The sequence below is a fragment of the Symphodus melops genome, assembly GCF_947650265.1.
Source record: "Symphodus melops genome assembly, chromosome: 12".
Classification (NCBI taxonomy): Eukaryota; Metazoa; Chordata; class Actinopteri; order Labriformes; family Labridae; genus Symphodus; species Symphodus melops.
Genome location: NC_136702.1, coordinates 5,895,739 through 5,917,160, shown reverse-complemented (window position 1 = coordinate 5,917,160; position 21,422 = coordinate 5,895,739). Strand labels below are relative to the sequence as shown.

Here is a 21,422-nt window from a genome sequence, read left to right as displayed (position 1 = left end):
TCTTCTGTTAGAATGAAGATACACCTCCATGTTTTGTATTGCTTGCTAATTTTGACTTAGTGTATTGTGATAAAACCTATTAAGAAAACTGAAACCTTGAATTGTTTCTTAACAAACAGACAAACAAACAAGACACGGTGTGATTCTCAGCTTTATTAAATGATATCAACGAACAATTACAGGAAACTCGTTGAACAGATATAACCACCTTTATAGATTTGCAGCTTATTTGAAAATGTCTTTATACTTGTGGATAGTTTGCATTACCGCACACGTGCAACACAAATATCAGTCCTGCCTTTCTTCGTTACAATTTCATAAGAGTTGCATCCACCCATGCTTTTCAAGTGACTTCTGTTGATTTGCTTTGTGTCCAAAAAGCTACATTTTTGACAAATAAGCTCTGTGCAAAATCAATATCCAGTCCAATGAGCTGACACAGAACTGAGTATTGTTCATATTTATATTCAAGAAATTCACAGCATTCAGCAACAGCATCATGACCCATGCTGCAATCAATTGTTGTAAGAACCAAAATACCATTTAAGACATTTCTTAGATGAAATGATAACACAGTTTTCTTCACAGTTTCAATTTTCATTGACGGTCCTCTTTAAATACACTGAAACCTTTGTCCGTTAAACTCGCTCTATGCATTACATATTATTAATTGTGGTGCTACAGGACATTTGATTGCATATATGTTGTCTGTTTACTGGAGTGCGATTTCATTGATTTCATGTGCAATTTGAGCTATAAATTATTGGCATACCTCCACAACCATTCATGCACTGCACCTAAATACTGCTTTAATATTGTGCAAACTTATATGCCATAAGTGTCAATGTCCAAAGTGTAAGACAACATGAAGTTTCTGCATTTACTCTCAGCTTTAAGGCTGAAACATGATTTCCTCTGGAGCATTATTGTTTCTGAAGGATTGGCTGACCTTCATAATTCCATACACACTGCAGGTGACTTCAGCACTGACACATTCCTGACTCCTCCCCCCTTTGATCCCACATCTGCCTGATGCTACTCTCGCTTGGCTGCTTCAGTCTCAGGGGTTTGTGGCTCTTCAGTCTATAAGCCAAAGTCAGAAAGATGGCGTCTACATGTTCCTTCTCTGCAGGGTCCTTCGCTGAGGTCTCAAACAGTGGAAAGTTGTAGCTGTCGGCGAAACACTGAGCAGTCGACGTGGGGACCTCCCTGCGATCCCTCAGATCACACTTGTTGCCCACCATGATGCGAGGCACCAGGGGGCCCACACAGTGCCGTGCGCACTCCTCTATCCACTCAGGGATGCTCTCAAAGGAGGAGAGGTTGGTCACGTCGTACACGAAGATGACAGCATGCACGCTGCGGTAGTAGTGCTCCACCATGCTCTTTCTGAAACGCTCCTGGCCTGCCGTATCCCAGATCTGCAGCTGACAGCAGAAACAGATACTTCAGTTATTTATAAGAAAGGTCTTGATTTTTAGCCAATCCCGATAAGGACAGTAACAATCACTCTCTGGTCAATCAACAGAACATCCCTGCGCAACTGCAGAGCTTTTCAGTCACCTCTCCCTCCAGGTATTTAGTGAATATTTCTTAATCAGAAAAAAATGCATTCTGTCTGAATATTTCTATTTATTTATTTTTCATTTCTGTTTACTTACCTCACTATTTTGCTACGTGTTATCATACTAGGTCAATGCACATTATTTCTAATGATAAAATAACTTAGCAACCAATATGACACAAAACAAAACATGCAATGTTTACATTTCACATGTCAAGATGTAGATTGGATTCACTCTGCTCTGTGGGTTTCTTTTGAAAGTTTTGTTTACAGTCAACTAAAAGTTTATCTTAACAGATAGATGAAGAATACATGAAGCTCATCTGTTGTTCATTCTAAGGGGCCAGGCCTATATTTTCTAAGAGTTCAGACCCCATTCACAGCCTTTGAATGTCTGAAAACATGCTAGGTCAGTGTTTAAGTCGAGTGATGCTCAATAGGTCAGGGGAACAGCTGAATGTATAATTACAGTGTAAGTATGTCTTTGAGGACCCTCTCTCACCTTGATATTCTCCCCATCGAGCTGCAGCGTCCTCTCCCTGAAATCGACCCCGATGGTTGCCTCTGGGTTTTTCAGGAAGGTACCACCGCAGAACCTGTAAGTCAAACACGTCTTTCCCACATTTGAATCACCTATGACAATGATCTTGAATATCCGAGCCTGTGCTGTGTCATAGTCGTGGTGTGAAGAGAGCTCCAGTGAGTCGCTTTGACTAAAAACGGTGTCAAATTCGTCCCCAGGTTTGTTTTCTATTGCCATTGCTCATCTTCTCGGTCTGGTTGTAACGGTACTGAAACATCGCGAGAATACAAAAGACTACGTCTACGTCACAGGAACACGTCCCAACTTGATCCCAACAGAAATGTCTCATCAGGTACTATGCATATTCTCCAGATTTTCTACCCCAATAATGTGTTTTGTTTGTTTGTTTGTGGAACAGTAAAAACATTAAATCAAACAGAAACTTTGCTGTAAGTTGTGCATTTTAAAATTACATTTTGTTGTGTGACTTTCATGTAATCAATTACCCTTCCTTATGCCTACATTTTTGCACGTTTTATAAGTTATTTTTTTCTTTTTTTTTTTTCTTTGTGTATGTTTTCCTGTTTTTCCTTTTTGCATTTGTTAAGCATCTTGAAAGAAAATTGATTTAAATGTGTTGTTGTGCTCTGTGTTTGTGGATGTTGAATTATGTTTTGGACCAACAAAAAAAAAAAAAAAATCACTGCACTTGCTTCTCTGCAGCAGAGAATGATGTTTATTTGACACACACAAACCTTTATAAACCAAACCCATCAGCAACACATACACACAATAATTTAACACTTCAATTATCCATCATACAGTAAAACTACACGGAGGACAAAACTAATTTACCGGTTTGTTTGGTACAAATACTCTGACTGATGTGAAATAAATATGACATTTGAAGGTTTTAACGTTCAGGTTTAACTGATTTAAAGAGTTGTTTAAACTAATGGTCCTTCAGCAGTTTGTAGTATTGCATCAAAAAGTGAGAGGTGTTTTAAATATTTGTCTACGACAGCTGATAAGCTGGAAATTGACTGTAAAGGATGGTGGAAGATTGATCACATTATAGGCTAACAAACTGTCCTCCAAATTGACACAACAAAATAAAATACAACATAACACTTTCAACATCTAAACAAACGTAACAAAAAAAAAAAAAGCATCATTATTCATCAAAAAACATCTAGTTTTACATCAAGTCAGATATGGCACACAGGCTTTTTTTTTTTCCAAACTTAACCTGAGTCAGCATACAGTTCATTGGCTTCTTTCTTTTGTACCATGTGCAGAAACAAACACAATAAAAAGAGACCGCACATGTTTAAAGCCCTGTTACATAATCTGGAAGAACTTTGATGTCCCAGCTCATTATTCACAATAAATTAAATGGTATTAGCACAAACAGTCATTGTTTAAACACATGCATCAATTGTTAAAGGGTCCTCCTCAGTCTTTATTTTTCTTTTCAAGGGGAGTGCTTGAACAACTTTTCATTCTCCATGCCTTTGAAGCGATGGCAGCTGCTGTCAAATCGAAATACATTTCTGAATATCCCCTCGCTCGTAGATTAATAGATAAGTAGATTAACAGAAAATTAATCACCAGGTATTTTGATAATTAATAAACATTTAGTCATCTTTTAAGCAAGAATGTAGATCCACTGGTTCCTACTTCTTAACTGTAGGACATGTAGGACATGTTTCTGCTCGTCTTTGTCATTTACAAGTCTTTGGCTTTTACTGTTCATAAGACGACCCTTCTTGGGAAACTTGGCTCAGTTTTGAGAGAACAAATAAGGCAGACCACTTTTTAAAGTGGTTGCCGTAAAAAGTTGTTGCAGTAAAATCTTTTTTTTCCATGTGCTGCCCTCAAAAGAAAAAAAAAAGAGTTGCTGGATAGTTTCGGTAGCATCGGAGCGTTCCATTTTCACAGCAGACATTTTTGACTAGTCATGGAAAGAAGTACATTAACGATGGCTTAGTTCCAACAATTCAGCACCTCATTGGTGACGCCTGTGTTTGGCACGTTTAAATCTCTCTGCAGTGAAAGGTGGGAACTTTTCGTTACATTCATCAGTCTCCTCCTCTCTCGTAACTCTTTCTTGCATCCTTAGCAAGGGAGTTGTGGAGCTAAGCAATGTGAAATCCTTCACAAGAAGTGGACTTCAGTTACTCATGACATGCTGGTACAAATGTCAGCAGAACCAGGAAAATAGGAACTTTTTTTTAAAAAAAACCTTCAAGATTCTGTCATTGTTACACATAAAGAGGGGAATAAAAAGCTCTGAGAATGCACTGACATGGCTGTTTATTACTATGATCATTGTTTGTGATTTCAGTCATTAGTATGAGTTACTTAGGCGAGTAAGAATGTCTGCTGAACAAGATAGAAATACACAGAAGACGTCTGCTTAATATAGAGCCAGAATGTGCTGCAATTAAACATTCCTGTGTATTCTAAAGACTTGAGGAGGCGGAAGTAATCTTGATGAAAAGCACCCTTTGTCTCGTCTGTAACATTCAAACGCTCAGTTTGCAAAGCCCTGCATGATGGGGCGTGTGCGATCCAGTCTTTCATCCTCTATTTTAAGGACGTGTAACGCTACATCTTTGGAGTAACCGACATTTAGCTGCCCTTATCAATGTGCTTCATTATGAGAGCCTCGATTTTTATAGGGGAAGCCATGCAACCAGATCAGATTTTTTCTTATCTTTTTTAAAATTATTATTATTCTGTAAACAAGACTCTTTTAGACATCATACTGCACTTCATGCTGTATACATAGTAAATAAATAAAACAAAGCCCATTGTTGTTGACTGTGCAGACAAACTGATCCCTTTCTTCTCTCTTTCCGTACTCAATAATTAGGTGGGGGGAAAAAAAAAAAAAAAAAAAGAGGGGGAAAACTTGTAAGTGGATCTGCGACTTCTCCTGTTTGACTGAACCCTGTAAAAAGCAATTCAAGTATCATTAACTCTTCTTGTTGACATAAGTTTACTACCAGTTCTCATCTGAGAAAGAACTGGAGCTGCCAGAGTCAGAGTCTGGGTCTGTCAACCCGTCAAAGTCCCAGTCTGCGCTGGAGCCGCTGTCGTCGTCCTCCTCTGTGGAGAAGCTGTGTGCGGAGCCAAGGCATGCTGGGTAAACGCGTGTTGAAACACACACAGGCCCTAGGGTGGACACATACACAGCCATGACGCTCTTCCATGTGTCTCTAGCTTGGTCATATTCATGGATGAGGACCCTGTTTTTGTTGTGTTGCAGGAGAGTCTGAGTGAGGAGTAGCAGCTTGCTGTTGTGCTGGATCACCTGGTAATTCAAGGCCCGGCTGTCGATGGGAATGTCGCCCAGCCTTTTCCACTCCCCTCTGGCGGGACTGTAGGCCTTCACCACAGGGATGTCGCACACGCACACAATTTGGTCCTGAAAGACACACGCCTTGTGAAGCTTGTCCCTCCTCAGCGAGCCACAGTGACGCCAGCGGTTTCTCTTGGGATCGTAGCAAAGCATCCTCCTTTTGTTCACCACATACAGGTGATCATTTAGAGCCACCACCTGCATTTTACCTAAAGAATGAGGAAGAGGAGCCACAAACGTCCACTGATTCCTCTGCACGCTGTAACACTCCACTTCCTTCAGCCTGGTATCTGTCACCGGATTTCTTCCACCCAGAAGGTACACATGACCATTAAGGTAGCCCATCCCAGAGTGGATCCTCCCCAGTGGCCTCTCTGCCAACTCCTGCCAGCTGTTCAGCAGAGGGTTGTACAGCCAGAAATGTTTTGAGAGGTGGGAGGCGAGGTACAAGTTGTTTTCAGGTGTGGCACAGGCGATTAAAGACTCCATCGTGGAGCGTTTGTAATCCTGACTGCTCAGATCCTCTAAAGGGGGAGCCATGAAAAACAAATCCTCAGAGTATGGATCGCAGCACATTATGTTGTCATTCGGTAGGCCGAAGAAGAGGATCATTTCTTTTGCACTCACACCTATTCTGTGCTTTGGTACCTCCGCACTTGCGCCACAGCTGTCCTCTGTTGACCTGTCAAAGAAAGAGGCGAGGTATTTCTCAATCACAGGTCTGGCCATGAGGCTCTCCACGTAACACTTGTCCTTATCGGTGAACAAGTTCCAGCGCACACACTTCAGCGCCTGCAGAGCATCATCCCTTTTCTGTGGCGCGTTCGTCTCTATCCACTGCAAAGCAGCCGAGCACACCTTTCTCTCACATTCAACATCCAAAATGTTTAAAGACAACAGGTCCTTCAATTGCACCAAATCCAGCTCGCAAAGATCTCCTCCGTTACACACCTGGCTGAAGTTCCTGGCGATGAAATTTTTGGCACTCTCCTTTAACTCGGGGTTGTCATACGTGTCTGCAAACTTCAGGATCCCAACACAGTTGGACAGGTCAAGCCTCCTTGTCATGAAACTGGAGCAGGCTTTCCCGATGTACTCCAGCTGGAGCATGTTGGCAGCCGAGTACAGTTTCTGCACGTTGCTCTCCGTGATGGTCACACTGCCTGTGTAGCAGTAGTCGATGATCACAGCCATGGACTCTGCATCCACCCCGCGGATGACCACTCTCTCCTGCATGCTCTCGTTCAACCCCCCGGTGAACATGCTCTTGAAGTAAGGACTGGCAGCTGCGAGGACGTTGCGGCTGCAAAAGAAAAGTTGCTCAATGTCACCTCCGCTTGATGCTGACTCTCCAGCATGCTCCGCTTCACATTCAACTCCGATAGTGATGTCCCCGAGCAGCCGACAATCATACATCAGCTTTAACTCCTTCATTAAGCCCAGTGCGTGATGCACGTCCTCCAACACCTCGGGACCACTGAAGCAGCTCAGAACTGAAGCCATTGCAGCAACTTCGGGAAGAGAAAGAGATGTTTTTGGCTCCTGCACGGGGTTCAAATATCTCTCCTGTCATGCAGTGATCATTGTCTGTGTGATGATGTTGACACCGTTTACAAAAGGAAAGCAAACGTGTGCGTTGAAAAATACATTACCAGCAGCGATCAGACAGAGAAGCCTGTGTGTATTGAAGCCATCAGTTCTCGTTTTCTCCAAGCGATGTTATTAACGTGTATTCGACATACTCAATAAATCATGCCTCAAGACTCGCACTTATTGTAGTGTCACATTTCTATGATATCCAAAGCTAAAGCTGTCATGTTGTGAGTGTATCAAGCAGACAGGGCTTTGCTCAAATAAAAACGTCAGCTGACCGGGGATAGAAGTATTTTTTCCCTTATGAAATTACCAAAATAAAGTACCATACAATGCGAAGCGTTGCATAGTTTAGTCTTTTTTCATTTTATTCTCGTCTCAATTGGTTGCCTGATCGTTTATATATCAATACGCACAAGTACCACTTTCAAAATAGCAAAATAAATCTAATTTAACCCACATATGAAAATGGGATTTTCTTATTTTGAAGGCAATCTTGCCTGGGTTTCGGGTTGGCTCGTTTCTCGCTCAATCAACCGTGCTAGGAAATCCCTCACTGTGATTGGTTAGTGTAACTAGGTCAAATTATGTTTCGTTGACTGGGATGCGTTTGAAATTGTAAAGCCATTAATGATGATAATATTAATAAAATACTATTAGAAATGATAATTTTCCCATCTATTGTAAAATGTATCAAAAATAAGTACGTGTCTCCAAGCATTAACACAACAGTATATTTGTGTTACTCTTACAAAGTTTAGAAAGTTAGTTTTGTTCGCTTACCAATTAGCAAAATGACATTTTTCATATAATCAAATAAATTCAAGTTAGTTGAAAAAATCTTTTTGTTTTTTTAAATCTTTATTGAAAACCGTTTTACAAGACCAGAAACTGGATTTTTACAGGTTGTGTAACTACATTCATGGCTTAAATTCACATTTGTTTTCTCAGTGAATGCCTCAAAAGCAGGCATCATGGTAATAGCCACAACAATGCGCATTTCTACCCAGCTTTAGGTGTATTTACGGTTAAGTTGGTTGATCCTGCGCAGTGCGTCTTGGTTGTGGATGGTCTTGTGGACTGTGATTATAAACGGAAAAGCAGAGGGCAGCTCCACCCTCTGGCTCAGCTTCTGATGTCCCCAGTGGAGGCAGCGCAGCCTCTCAGCCAGGTCCCGTCTGCCTGCTCGCTCCAGCCCATTCTGCAGAACCTTGGTCTTATTGGGTTTGTCCCATGACCTCTCATACCTGTGGGTATATATGTCAATTTGAGAAACATCCTACTGTGAAAAGAAAGTAGTGAGGGTCAGTGATAGACGAAGTACTTTGAAGATTATCAAAGTGAAGCAGTGCATATGGCCCCAAACTCACAGTGTTGAGTATATATAACTCCTTAAACTTCAAATGAGAACACACATTTGGATTCTTTAGGGTTTGAAATGCTTTTGTAAGCTTGACATTTCCGAGCAATCAATAAGACACACACATTCACGGTTCTCCATTAACCTCAATCCATGAAGTATTGCGTGATTACAGAAAAACTTAAACACACAAATAAAGAGTGTACCAGTTTTCTAACATGGTCTTGGCCTGGACACTTTTCTCTGGAGACTTGGTATGGAAACGTGCAATCTCAGTTCTGCTGAAGCCAAGTTCATATGCCAGAACTGTCCACTCAAAACCAAGCTGCCGGGAGATCTCCTGCAAAGTCTTCAGGTTAATTACAGCGTCCTGCAAAAAAACAACAACATGACATGCAAATAACTTGAAATAATTTTCCGATAATTTAAAAACACAAAGGTGTGTGAAATTCTTACTTGATTTCAAACAAATGAGAGTGAAAATGGAAACAGTTTACCTCCTGAGCTTTGTTTGGCATTTTCCAGATGATCAGTTCAAGCCACACTCTACTCAACTGTCTTCATAAACCTGATTCAACAAAGATCTTGTTAGAAACCATCTCCACACAGAGAACAGTGATATAATTACTGTATCTACCAACAGAGATTATATTCACCTACTCAGTGGTACAATCATCCATAAATGAACAGTGTTACTGTGGAGACTCGTCATAAACAAACTAACCTGTTAAACATTAGTCAATATAGCACCAGGGTCTCCTCTGGAGGTATCAGTCATCCACATCCCCCCCACAGCAGCCACCAGGTAAACAAATGTGCTTAAGTAAGTGGGAATTCCTTACCGTATTATCATTAGAGAATGCAATACGGCTTATTTTTTTATGACATAGTTTGCATTGAAGGGTACATTTGCAGTGAGTCTATGGTTATGTTTGTTGTTTGAGGCTTATTTAAACTTCTTGAAAAGAAGATTAATATGTGACCTTTAATACATAGAAATGACAAAACGTGTGAGTTTACATTGAAATACGAGCGCTGTCTTGTCACATGGGTTATCACAAAGTGTAGTCTGAAAAGACAACCAGTAAAAAACACAGATATTTTGAAAGGCTTTTATTCACATTAAAAAATTCACCTCCTCTTTAAATTCTTGCCAACCTTAAAAAGCATCATGTGCAATATCATTGCAGCCATTATGGTTATCAGAGAACATTTAAAATATTAGCTGTCGTGTAAACAATATTGAAAAGAAGATAGCCAAAAGATAATGTGTGTACACCAACTTGAACAAACATCATATCGTACTTGAGAAACAAGATCTTGTATTTTTAAGTGTTAATCATAATTCTGATAAAAGGTGCTGTGAGGACCAGCCAATAAATATAAGTGACATAAATTACACTACTTTCATAGAGGCACAGGATGTAACAAAACTCCTGGTTCAACATCATAGCTGACGCAACAGTCTGACAAAAAAAATGATTGCAGAATTCTTCATATGAAATCATTAAAAGCATGTACAAAAGCACACATTTTCCCCTTACCTTTTAATTGGAGAGAAATTTTCATTCAGTTAAATGAAAGCCTTAACTATCGACAACGACCAATCAAAATAAAACCTATTAAAGAAGATCCAGTTCACATTTAACAGCTGATTATCAGCATATTGCCAGGTTGTTTCAAAGTGTGCCAGTCTGTGTTTCTGCAGGTGTTGAGTACAGATCCAGCCTGCTGGACCCCTTCTGTCCTCAGTCTTTACTCTTTACAATACGCCTTTTACAAATGTTGACAGTCACTCTAGCTTGGATCTCAGCCCGAGACTTGGCCCCTTCTGACGACTAAAAATTTTAAATCATTTGGGACCCATGAAGCATTACCCTGTTCACCTCTTAAAACACGTTTGTTTTTGTCGGTTCAGTAGCAGCCGTCTTTCCAGCTGCCATCCCTCAGGGCACTAAGGGCAGCCAGGCTCTTTGGAGGAGTCAGCAAACTGCAGGCAGAAAGAAACAAGACAGTGAAAAAAATGTTTTTTATTGATGTAGAAGAGAACATTTGGGGGTTTTCACACAGTGATTATGTCTTTTGTGGGTGGAACCCAGCTGGTAGCAGAAAGTTAGCTACCAGTAGTCAGCTGTCAGTTCACATCAAAGTTCTGAACTATCTGGACGCTCTCTCTCCAATTATTTAAATTATTTGGAAAAGAAGAAAACAGGATGAGGTTTCCTGACTGACTGTCACATTAGTGCTGGAGCCAGGCTGGGTTCTACCTTTTTTATCAAGTTTTTATGCTAAGCTAACCTAACCAGCAGCTTGTTGTAGCTTTATATTTAATGTACATAAATATCACATACGAATAGTCACATCTAAGCGAGCTTCTCCTTGCCGTTATCATACACTTTAGTGTTTTTGTTTTGACTCAAAAAAACCATACAGTATATTCTCCTTTGCAATCATTACTGGTGTACAGACCGTAGATTCTTTTATCAGGTTGTTTTGTATAATTTTCATAAATAGTTGTTTAAATTACATTAAGCGCAGTGTTACCTCCCTCTTTGTCCAGCTCCCTGGGTCTGGGCTGTGGAACTATGGCGCCTCTCGAAGGAGAACTACTCCTTGTATGACCCAGTTTCAAATTAACATTCTGATTTATTTAGTGTGAGGATGGGATTAATTCAGCAGCATTTCATTTTCACTTTTTATCTTAAAAAAATCTGTAAGTATTATTTGTACATAACTTTGGTATTTTATTGTTTTGTCTCATTAACAATGAATGATGGTGATAATATCTTGGAATCCTAGGAAGTAGGTGACAATATTAAATGCCTATTTTTGCACGTCTGCTCTTACCTGCGTGTGGGTTGGCTGATTTTGCTCGGACGAGGAACTCCACTTGTCCCCACAAAGGACGCAGGACGAGGCAGAGAGCTGCGAGGGACAGCCGGCTGGTTGATGCTTGCTTTTGTGGGCTGTGTAAGCAGACTGCTGCTGCTGCTGCTGGGTTTGAGGGGCTGATGCAGAGAGACATTGCTGGGGATGGAGTGTAGACTGAGGGAGGTGGACAGGGAGGTGGAGGTGGGGCCCTGCTGCACCGTGGGGCTGACATAGGCTGTCGCTTTTAGAGGATGCCGGGGCATGATGGGGAAGTTCCCCACGCTCTGGACCCTCTGATTGAGTTGGCCTGGGGAGGGAACTGATACAAAGATCAAAATAAGCCCAACATCATTAAAAGGATTTGATGCATTTTAAGATTCCAAAACAGTTGCTCTACTTTCACTCATGAATACAAGAGAGCTGTGTTTTGCTGATTTATTCATAGGCTTGTGGAAAAGAGTCTTACTGGAGGACTGGAGTCGTGCGAGCCCATTGGATGAGTCAAAGCTCTGGCTACTCCGGAGGGAGGAGATTGTTGGCATGGAGGAGGGACCATGGGAGGGGGGGTTGACGGGGGAAGCCAGGTATGGAATACTGGGAACACTGGGCATGCTGGGAGCTCGGATCAGGTTGGGCATGCTTCTCCGTAGCTTGTCTATGTGACCATATCAACAAACCAGGTTAATGTCAACTCTATGGGGAGTTTCATCTACAAAATTAATGGAATGATCTTAAAATCTGGCAGAGTACAAAAGACAGAAAAAAATCCTTCACATTTTCTCTTGTCAAACTAAAACTTTTACATTTTAAGATATCCCGAATGTGAGTATAAAATAAAGTCTTAAAAGGACAGCTTCTTAGGTACTGCTAGGCTTTTTAATGCATATTTTACTAGCTCTTGAATTGTTGTTTTTGATCCATATTTTTATTTATTGCACTGTGTGATTTTCTTCGGCTATCCTGCGTTGCTGCTGTAACACTGTAAATTTCTCCGCTTGCAAGATGAATAAAGGATCATCTAATCTTATGTTTTGGGTAACTTTCCATGGAGCCAGCTTGGGTTATACCTTCTTTTTCAAGTTTTGCCAATCTTTTCAAGCTAACCAGCAGCTAGTTGTAGCTTCATATTTGGTGTACAGATATATGAGACATGAATACTCATATCTAATGTACAGCAAGAAAGCAAATAAGCATTTTTCCCCAAAACAACTTTTCTTTAAAGCTCCCGGGAGGAGTTTCAGCTGTTTATTAAACTTACTGGCATCATCGAAGCCTCAATATCACATACAAAAGCAAAAAAATGTTTGTATTCCTATATACTTGTTTTATATGGCGGAAATCTCTGCCATGGCATAAGTGTCAGATAAAGTTTTAAACTACAGACACAGCCTATTATTTACATTTTGTGCTGCAAAGGCTTAATGAGTGATATGTTTGACCGCAAAAAGCAATCAGGATGAGATTTTTTTGGAGGGGGATTTAAGGCCACAACATCAGCCAGTCATGTTACTGAGTGAAACTAGTACACTGACCCTGTCTGTGGATGTTCTCTAAATCTTGTAACCAGCAGCCGTTCTCTAAATCCTTTTTGGCACAAAAAAGTCGTCTTGTAAGAAACTTTGAGACATCTTAAATTATGGGTAATTCTATCAGGATGCTTTCAGTCTGTATTAGGACATATTAATCTCACTAACAGAATCCGAACCCTTCTGGTCATGAAGGATATTTACAGATTTAACAACTATAAATGGACAAGAATTTCAAACGTTGAGGACTCACCTGAGCTATTCTTGTATGCTGTTTGTGTATCAGTTGTCAGGCTGGAGGGTCCGGAGTACTGTGAGAGTCCGCTGAGAGAAAACTGAGGGGTGAGGGAGCTGCGTCTGCAATCTCTGATACTTGAGAAAGTGTGGGAGTGGGGCAGGCTGCCCCGCTGCATAGACCCTGTGCGGAAGAGCCGAGGCTGGGGAGGAGGGAGCTGGTCGTACACGTCGTCCTCCTCATCCTCCTCCTCCAGATCCATCTCACTCCGCCTGAGGGAGTGTAAGGAGAAGCTGGAGCTGCGACGGCTGGCCGTGGCTGAGGTAGAGGCATAGTCCTGTCGGAGACCTAAAGGGTGACAGATTGCTTTTACATGTGGAAAACATCAGCCTAAAACTAGTCAGAAGTCAAACATCTCTCCCAGTATCTTCATTTTAAAAACACGGTAAACATGTGTAATCCATTTTAGGATCTTCAGATGGCTAAACATCTGAGTTTTTTTAAATATATGTATTATCAAGGTTCTTTAATAAAACCATACAGTTTAATATTGTGATATGTTGAAACTGCAATGCAGCTACCCGCCACTTGCCAGGGCTGTAGCCATAGAGTGGAGCTCTAGTTAAGGGGCCTACTCTCCCTGCTCTACTACAAGGATGTAAACAAGAAAACACAGTGAACAGGTTCGCATCTCATAGCAGCAGCAGCAGCAGCAGCAGCAGCAGCAGCAGCATGTTTTTAGGCATTATTAAGAATTTGACATTCTGTAACTGTTGTCAATTCATGTACTCCAAACTTCAGGTCCTATTTCATCAACGTTGTATTTTCTATCTGGTCCTCCACTGTAACACCTATGAGGAATTTCAATACTTACTCTCCTCCTGAAGTCGTGCCATGACCTCCACGTCGGTCATGTCCTGCAGTTTGTAGCTCATAGAGATGGAGTCTTTCTCCAGCTCTGACACACCCACCTCACTGTCCAGGGAAGACTGGGGGCTGATTGCCGCATGCCGGCGACCCACGGCTAAAAACACAGAAATACAAACCACATTTAACTGACCAGCAGGAACTGTTACTTTCTTAAGTCATGACAAGCATTGATGTGATCAATACACAAAGGATTCAGCCATAACTTAGACATTTGTCAAAAATGTGTCCTGTATCTAATGATCACAGCTGCACAGTGACTCACACAGGATGAAACAACAGAAAAGAACGACAGAGTGGAGGAGACATATTGTTAGCAGCGTCTTACTGTGGGGAGTGGAGTTTGATAGGAAGGTGGGTGCTCTGTCACCAAAACTGCAACTTGTCCTGAGCGGGAGAGTGGGTTGGATGAAAGACGGACTAGAGGAGAGCAACGGGGCTTTAAAGGAAAAAAGGGAAAATTCAGTAATGATCATAGCAAAAAGGACATTTGTGTCATGTGAATGTGTTCATATGAACGGATAAACAGGCGGAAGGATTTTTTTTCCTGCTCACTTTGAGCGTGTTCATCCATCTGTCCCCGGATACAACCTTATAATCTCTTTTTAAGATTTTGCTGTAATCTGATTGTAAACTGTAAGTAACAGGTTGTTGAAGAATCTGGGTTATGAAAGAGTAAGAAAGACAGATTCTTTTGACTCTTTTTTGGTTAAAGGAAAGAGTTGGTTTTAAAATGAGCAATTAAATTATCTCTTTTGTTACATGGCCTTCATATGGGTGGCTGAAATTGTAGCTTGTTAGCCTCAATTGTACTCCCCACATTAGCAGGGAAATATTTGCTGAGAAAATTAAGAAATGAGTGTGTTATTGTGTAAATTTTGTACAGACCCAGATTATTACTCAAAACTACACAGGAAGTCCTTTTCTGACTTTCTGGCTACACCTAAAACAGCAAGTGCTCTAAGCTAAATACTAACATGTTCATAATGACCGTTGGTTGAATAACTTTTAAGACATGTCAGACTTTGCAAAAGTGGTGGACCAACGACCAGACCATCATTTTGAAAACCACACTGCTAGCATGGCCACAGCTATGGTAATCAAATCTAAAACTCAACTTATGAAAGGCTTTCAGTTAAAGTGATGGAAGTTTGGGTTACAAAATGAACAAAATAATAAGAAGACATATAATTAAATCAATAATCAAATTTATCATCCAATTAATTTCACAGCACTTAAACACAAACCAAAAAGACCTTGTTTTTATTCTCTTTCAATTGTCACCTTAAGAAAACACTGTTCATAGCAAACTGGAAAACGTTATTTAGCATATTTGTTCTGCACATAGCAATAGGTTCTGCATTTTTAGAATGTGCGTGCAGCTGTATTTGACAAATACTGAAACTCTGACATTTATAATCTTGTCCCTATTAAAATCTAAATAATCTATAATCTATAATCCTCCAAGCCTATCAGAATACACATTGACTGTGTTATGGTTAGCAGGAGTTATACTGTATGCATGAGTCGTGTATGTTTGTGTTACCTGGGGATTCTGTTAGTGCAGCAGGTTTAGAGTAAGGCAGGACGGGGCAGCTGAGGGTGGAGAGCCCCTCTATGCAGCTGTATGGACGGACGGAGGAAATTCCTCGCCTTCGCTTAGCTAACACAAGATTGCAGGGAAGGACATGTTAGTCACACAAACACAAACACACACACACACACACACACATACACACACACACACACACACACACACACACAGCCAAACACTTATGTCCGGTTGTATCGCTACCCAGTCTGTTCTAATGCTAATCTGCTTTTGACAGATCAGTATTGATGTTTTAAATGATTGGGTCATGGCTGGGACACAAGTGGCTGATACTGTAAGACGAGGTCTGGCTTAAAGCTGCAGCTTATAAGGCTAAACTACAGATTTTTTTTTTGGAGGGGTTTGAGGATAAGCAGGGATTGAACATGTTGACTTCATCCTATTCCCAAAATCAGAATTTGATCTACTACGGACTTCTTCAGGAAGGTGGAGGTTTCATACACACTGCTTAAAAGTTAATTATTGCTGTATAAATGTATAACATATACTCTATTTAAGGTTTTTAAAAGTCTTAACTGAAGTTTTGTGTGGTCATGAATGCAATAATTGTATTTCAGGATTGAAAGAAAAGAAGTTCTCCAAATCAGGAAAACAAAGTTTGTATTCTGGAAATTACACAATAATAAACCAGTTATAACCTGTGAGGAAAAGTGACCAAAAAGGACTATTTTAATGAGAGGGCTGTCCTGTCAGCATGCACAGATGACTTCTTTAAAACATGAGCAAAGCACTGAAACTACAATTGACCGATCATCGTACTCATTATGGACCAGACAGTACTCCAGTCATAAACCTCTATGAAAGTCATAAGAGTGATTATGAGGGCTGAAATCAGGTGTGACCAGCCCACATAGCCAGACAAGAATTCTTGTTTTGTTTTTTTAAATCTCAAAAAACAAGGGGAAAAAAAGTTTTTTTTAAAAACAACAAAATAATGAAATAGGTCTTTGTGATCTTTTAGAAACGAAATTAAAAAAATAACTGCAACAACACTAAGATAATGTTTCAAAGAGAACAGTCGAAACCTGCTCGATATTTAAAGTGTCATTAGATAACTTTGAGTACTTTGAATAAAGGCCTTAATATTTGGTGTCACTTAAATAATATTGATTCATTAAATGAATAAATCCATTATTTCTGGGTTACCAGACTCTTATCTATCCTTATTAACAATCAATTAATCCTTAATTGATGATAAAAGTTCACCACAATGTATGAACTATTGAGTCCCTGTGGGCCTGTCACGCCTGTAATGCTGTATTTGAAACAGATACTGTTCTTTTTCCTCCACTTACTGCTGACAGACAGTAAGTTCATTTGTAAGGGGTGAGATGACTGGATCATTTGATCACGTGTGTTTAGTTTGTAAACGCTGAGTCGATCCCCTCTAATTGATAGTCAGAGCGACACACACCTGACAGATTAGAGCTTTTGGCATTCCTAACACAATTAGGCTCAACCACTGTTGGATAAAACAAGCATTCACAGCAAGTTACACAAAAACAACGGCTACTGAAACTCAGAGACAAGGATGTATTCATGACCCTGAGGAGGAGAGCCAACCTTCACTGAATACGGCTGCAGAGAAAGAAAAGGACCTTGAACTGCACACAGAACACCCCACTGATGAATATCCAAACAAACACAAATAAACAAACAAAGAATTAACATTAAATGGATAACTCATTTTGAAAGGCCACTCAGTTTATACTTGTGCATGTGACAGTACAAGAGCCACTTGTGAATGCTGTTGGAGCTGCGAATGCTGGTCAAATCTGCCTCAAAATCCTAGTTAATATCAGCAGGGTTTCTATGGCAACCATATCCCTGCCCATGCACAAGTGTAGTAAAAGCAAAAGTACTAAATCTAAAAATGGGTCCGGCAGGGACTTGGCATTCAGTAGCACATTTGTACTCTAGCTGTGTGTGTGTGTGTGTGTGTGTGTGTGTGTGTGTGTGTGTGTATGTTTTTTTGTAGTAACCTGGTTTTGTGCATATTAATATCATGTCCTTGTTTTTAAAACCCACCACATGCCGAGACGTTTTGAACCCAAAATAAAAGTTCCAATATATTTTCAATATTGCCAAAATGAGTGTAGGTAATTGTACACTGAAGCTATGATTACTGTGTAGCTGTGCATGATGTGTCAGCTTTGTTCTGTTATCAAATCTCGGAGATATATCAGGTGTCAGGGCTTACCAGGTGGAGTTGGCTTTCTTTCTATAACTGATGAAACTGTTAGCTTTACAGGAAAATTGAAGGACTGCTTTCACTGACCTTGATTTGAACAGTTGAAGATAATTGAGCTTTTAATAGCAAATACTGTACACAAGTTAAAACAATCACTAGAAATGGTTGGACTTCTATGTTATTCACATCATTTTCTCCTGCATTGTTTTTAACCCTGTATGTAAATGGAATTGCCAAAATGTCAAAGCTAGATTTGAGAGAGAGAGAGAGAGAGAGAGAGAGAGAGAGAGAGAGAGAGAGAGAGAGAGAGAGAGAGAGAGAGAGAATGTGCAGTAAAAGGAGCCACTGGTCGGGTTCGAACCTGGGCTACCAACATGGAAGACTTTAGCTCCAGCAAGCTCTGCAAGATCTTTTCAGTTTCCTTTAGTTTAAAGTTTAACTGGTTGCTGGCTCATTTCCAATTTCAACATACCAGAGGGGCATCAATTGTTTGATCTCACTGTCAGCAAGAAGTGAATAGGAATGTTACCTTGAACTTATTTCCTTTCATACATCTTTTGATTAGGCTATTTTAGCATTTCTTTACAATTTTAAAGGCTGAAAACACATACAGACAGATACAGATCCACTTGTGGGTGGTGCAGTGTAATGGTGATTCTTTTACCACAGCTCTTAATCCTCTCTTCATTGCTTCCTACTTAACACAGTGTAATGCCATCTAACAGCACAGCAGGAGTTCTTCAAATGGATCGTGTTTTAATAATCAGCAGAGTAACAAGTCCCTGAGACTTGTCTTCACTGTTCTCTGGAGAAACTGGTCAGTGTAAATCGGAGTCCTTCAAACTCGGCTACCTCTGTGGGAAGCTTGCTGAGGTACTTAAAAACCCATAAATTTAATGAGACTAAGTTAAATGGTCAAATGTTGAGTAATAACTAAGCTGGGAGCAGAGAATCGCTCCCACGGCTCAGAAACTGCTGATGAAATCCTGTTGCACGTGGAGACCCTTTGCGGGCTAAATGTGTCACAGCTTATGATCACATGTCAGCAAATAGGGAGACAGATGTCCAGATGTGGCCCTAGATGGAGGCTGTTAATCTGACAGTGGTAAATACGCTGTACCTTGGTCCAGTCGGTGACAGAGGGTCATCTTGGCCAGCTCCACCTCGGGCCCTGGGTGGTCCAGTACCTGCCTGCACCACTGAAGAGGGCTGAGGACGCTGTTACCCTGCAGCTTGGATTTAGCGCTCACATACAGCCTGGAAAAACATAATACAACACGTACTTTTAAAACCAGTTTCAAAATAAAACATAATGTTTGATAACCCATTAACTACTGTGATACAACAGCAACAGCTAGCATGAAACCGATAACTAGCTATTATTATTACCATTAAATATTGTTACAGTTTAAAATAGAAAAGCTTTGAATTAATAGGGAAGAGAGCATTTTTGGAGTAAAAGGACCATTTCTGAAGTTCAATGCCTTATATTTGGAGTTAAATACTGGATAACCTATTCGCAACTGTGATAAACTACAATTTAGAATCTAATTAAAAAAAAACGAGCTATCGTTACTTCATGGTTGTTATTATTAGTTTGAAATATGAAAGGTATGCTTAGCAAAAAGCGAAATTGGCTATTTATTTTGATTGAAAAGCCAAATATGAAGATAAATGAAAGTTAGAATAAGGTAAACCTTGTTACCAGCCAGTGCTAAGCTACAGTTACCATTTCATTATTTGCTTGCTACCATTAACATTAATATTGCTAACATTTGCTTCTCAGTGTATCTTTGTAATACTACAGTATTTCTCAACTGATTGAGACAGGTAAGGACTCTTCAGCTGTATGCAAAGAGGGGGTCATAAAATCAAACTGCCTGTGAACCGTTACAGTTAAAATTTCCAAGAAAGCAATAGCCATTTTACAGGAAACATCCCTCGATAATTGTGCCTTAAACAAACAAAAGCCCTGACATAAAAGAGTTCACAAAGAAAAAGAAAGAGAGAGAAACAACTGCCTCCAACTGCCTGTATGTGAATTGTAATGAAAAAGAAATTACAATATAGAAGAAAGATACATTTATGATGTCTCATTGTGCTTCAAATGAATCATTGATTCTTAAAATGAACAAAATAAAATTGTTTCACTTCAATGTCCAAGAACAAAGCAGAACTGGTCTCTCCCGCTGAAACTATGTCATAGTATTACTGACTTGGGGTCAATTTGTGTTCAACGGAGAATGATATACTGACACTATATTAAGCGGTGTGCTACATTTTCCACATCATCACTTCAGATACATAAAGCTGGGTACGGTTCAGTAGTCAGCATGTCAGTGTGTGTGCTACCTAAGTCAGCAGATACACACATTCTAAGTAGTTCAGCCTTGGGCTAAACACTACACACTAAGCCAAGCTGTTTGATCACAGGCTGAAGGGGGTCATTGTTTCTAATTTCATCTCAGCCAACCTTGGCTGCATGCACAGTGCATTCTGGGATGCACAAGAGTTGTGGCAAATCTACTTTTGTTATTTTTTTTTTGAAATATTTAGTCTTGTTGCAAGGTGTCTGAAAGTCTACACCAGGGGGAAAAAATCAATAATGAAATCAATAATGGGATACATGACAGGCTAGAATTTCACATAATGTCAAAAAAAATCTGGCTAATTGACAATCCATTTGCCTGTGAGGCATTTTTCAGGGTCACACAAACACATCAGTAGATAAACGCTGATTTAACAATGTAAATCCACATATGTGGCTGTAGTGAAGTGGTTGATAAACAGAGTATTTACCAGCTATCAGGCTCTCCAACAGGGAGCACGACGTTCAGGTCCAAAATATCAACCTCATCCAAAACAGTTGTTTCTCCCTCGGCGCCTCTGTCCTCTCCAGCAGCGTCAGGAGACGACGAGCTGGGCTGAAAATAGGCGAAAGGCTCCTCCGGTGAACCCGTGGGTCCGACAGGGGCAAAAAGATGCGACAGTGTCGGACTTGCAATGTCATATTTACTGGAGAAAATGTCAGTCGCGCACGGAGTACCAATGTGTAGACAAGACAACGACGTCTGGAGATGAGGGCCAGCGGAGCAATTGTTTACAGCGTTAGCACGGGTGCGCAATTGTTCGTTTTGCTTCTCCAATTTTCGGACCAATTCCTGCAGCTTTAACACCTCCAGCTCCGCGTTGGTGATTTTATTGTTGCCATTGACGTCTTCCATCATCTGGGGGTTCAGCACCTCTGCTTCCATTTGGTAAAAAACACATTGAGAGAGGCAAAAATACACGGCCTGCCTGCAGAGGGTCCTATTCAATTCAGAGGGTGTCCAGATTCCCCCGTTTAAGGCTATACTACACACACACACACACACACGCTCACACACTCTCACACACTGATGCTGCTGCTTCTGGGATGACTGTACAGCTTGCATCTGATTGGTCAGCAGCTTGGAGTTCAACTCCCATCACACCACTGCTGAGGAAGTATTCATTATGAATATTTGAACACATATGAGCCCGATACTGGCAATAGTACACAGAATATGCATTTCCTTGTTGTTGTTATTTATCCCTTTTGGTTTTTTAGTGATTGTCTTCAGGTAAGACAAACACATAACACAACTAAATCTTTTCATTTTTGAGTCCAAAGT

The 21,422-nt window shown here is 40.4% G+C and overlaps 4 protein-coding genes across 6 annotated transcripts; all 4 read right to left on the bottom strand.

The window, feature by feature from the left end:
* Nucleotides 1-133: 133 nt before the first annotated feature.
* On the bottom strand, nt 134-2,657 carry LOC306832655 (ras-related protein Rab-33B). 2 transcript variants are annotated; one of them, XM_079357504.1, is made up of 2 exons: nt 2,067-2,657; nt 134-1,421 (listed from the first exon to the last, which is right to left on the bottom strand). In XM_079357504.1, the coding sequence occupies exons 1-2, from the start codon at nt 2,322-2,324 to the stop codon at nt 981-983; spliced, it is 699 nt and encodes a 232-aa protein (XP_079213630.1). In that variant the 5' UTR covers nt 2,325-2,657; the 3' UTR covers nt 134-980. The 2 variants fall into 2 exon arrangements, with proteins under 2 accessions (XP_079213630.1, XP_079213629.1); XM_079357503.1 differs by having other exon boundaries at nt 134-1,427; nt 2,067-2,637.
* Nucleotides 2,658-2,791: 134 nt separating this feature from the next.
* kbtbd7 (kelch repeat and BTB (POZ) domain containing 7) lies at nt 2,792-7,312 on the bottom strand. Its single transcript, XM_079357502.1, has 2 exons — nt 7,107-7,312; nt 2,792-6,965 (listed from the first exon to the last, which is right to left on the bottom strand). Exon 2 carries the CDS (start codon nt 6,955-6,957, stop codon nt 5,095-5,097), a length of 1,863 nt encoding a protein of 620 aa, XP_079213628.1. The 5' UTR covers nt 6,958-6,965; nt 7,107-7,312; the 3' UTR covers nt 2,792-5,094.
* Nucleotides 7,313-8,028: 716 nt separating this feature from the next.
* LOC306832833 (uncharacterized protein) lies at nt 8,029-8,925 on the bottom strand (the record flags this gene model as incomplete). The annotated part of the gene is made up of 3 exons (XM_079357816.1): nt 8,029-8,294; nt 8,614-8,777; nt 8,905-8,925. The coding sequence occupies 3 exons, from the start codon at nt 8,923-8,925 to the stop codon at nt 8,060-8,062; spliced, it is 420 nt and encodes a 139-aa protein (XP_079213942.1). The 3' UTR covers nt 8,029-8,059.
* Nucleotides 8,926-9,263: 338 nt separating this feature from the next.
* Nucleotides 9,264-21,178, bottom strand: slain1a (SLAIN motif family, member 1a). 2 transcript variants are annotated; one of them, XM_079357232.1, is made up of 9 exons: nt 20,569-21,178; nt 18,890-19,026; nt 15,513-15,629; nt 14,295-14,405; nt 13,914-14,063; nt 13,058-13,387; nt 11,745-11,933; nt 11,255-11,597; nt 9,271-10,397 (listed from the first exon to the last, which is right to left on the bottom strand). In XM_079357232.1, exons 1-9 carry the CDS (start codon nt 21,021-21,023, stop codon nt 10,322-10,324), a joined length of 1,908 nt encoding a protein of 635 aa, XP_079213358.1. In that variant the 5' UTR covers nt 21,024-21,178; the 3' UTR covers nt 9,271-10,321. The 2 variants fall into 2 exon arrangements, with proteins under 2 accessions (XP_079213359.1, XP_079213358.1); XM_079357233.1 differs by lacking the exon at nt 15,513-15,629 and having other exon boundaries at nt 9,264-10,397.
* Between the last annotated feature and the right edge of the window lie 244 nt (nt 21,179-21,422).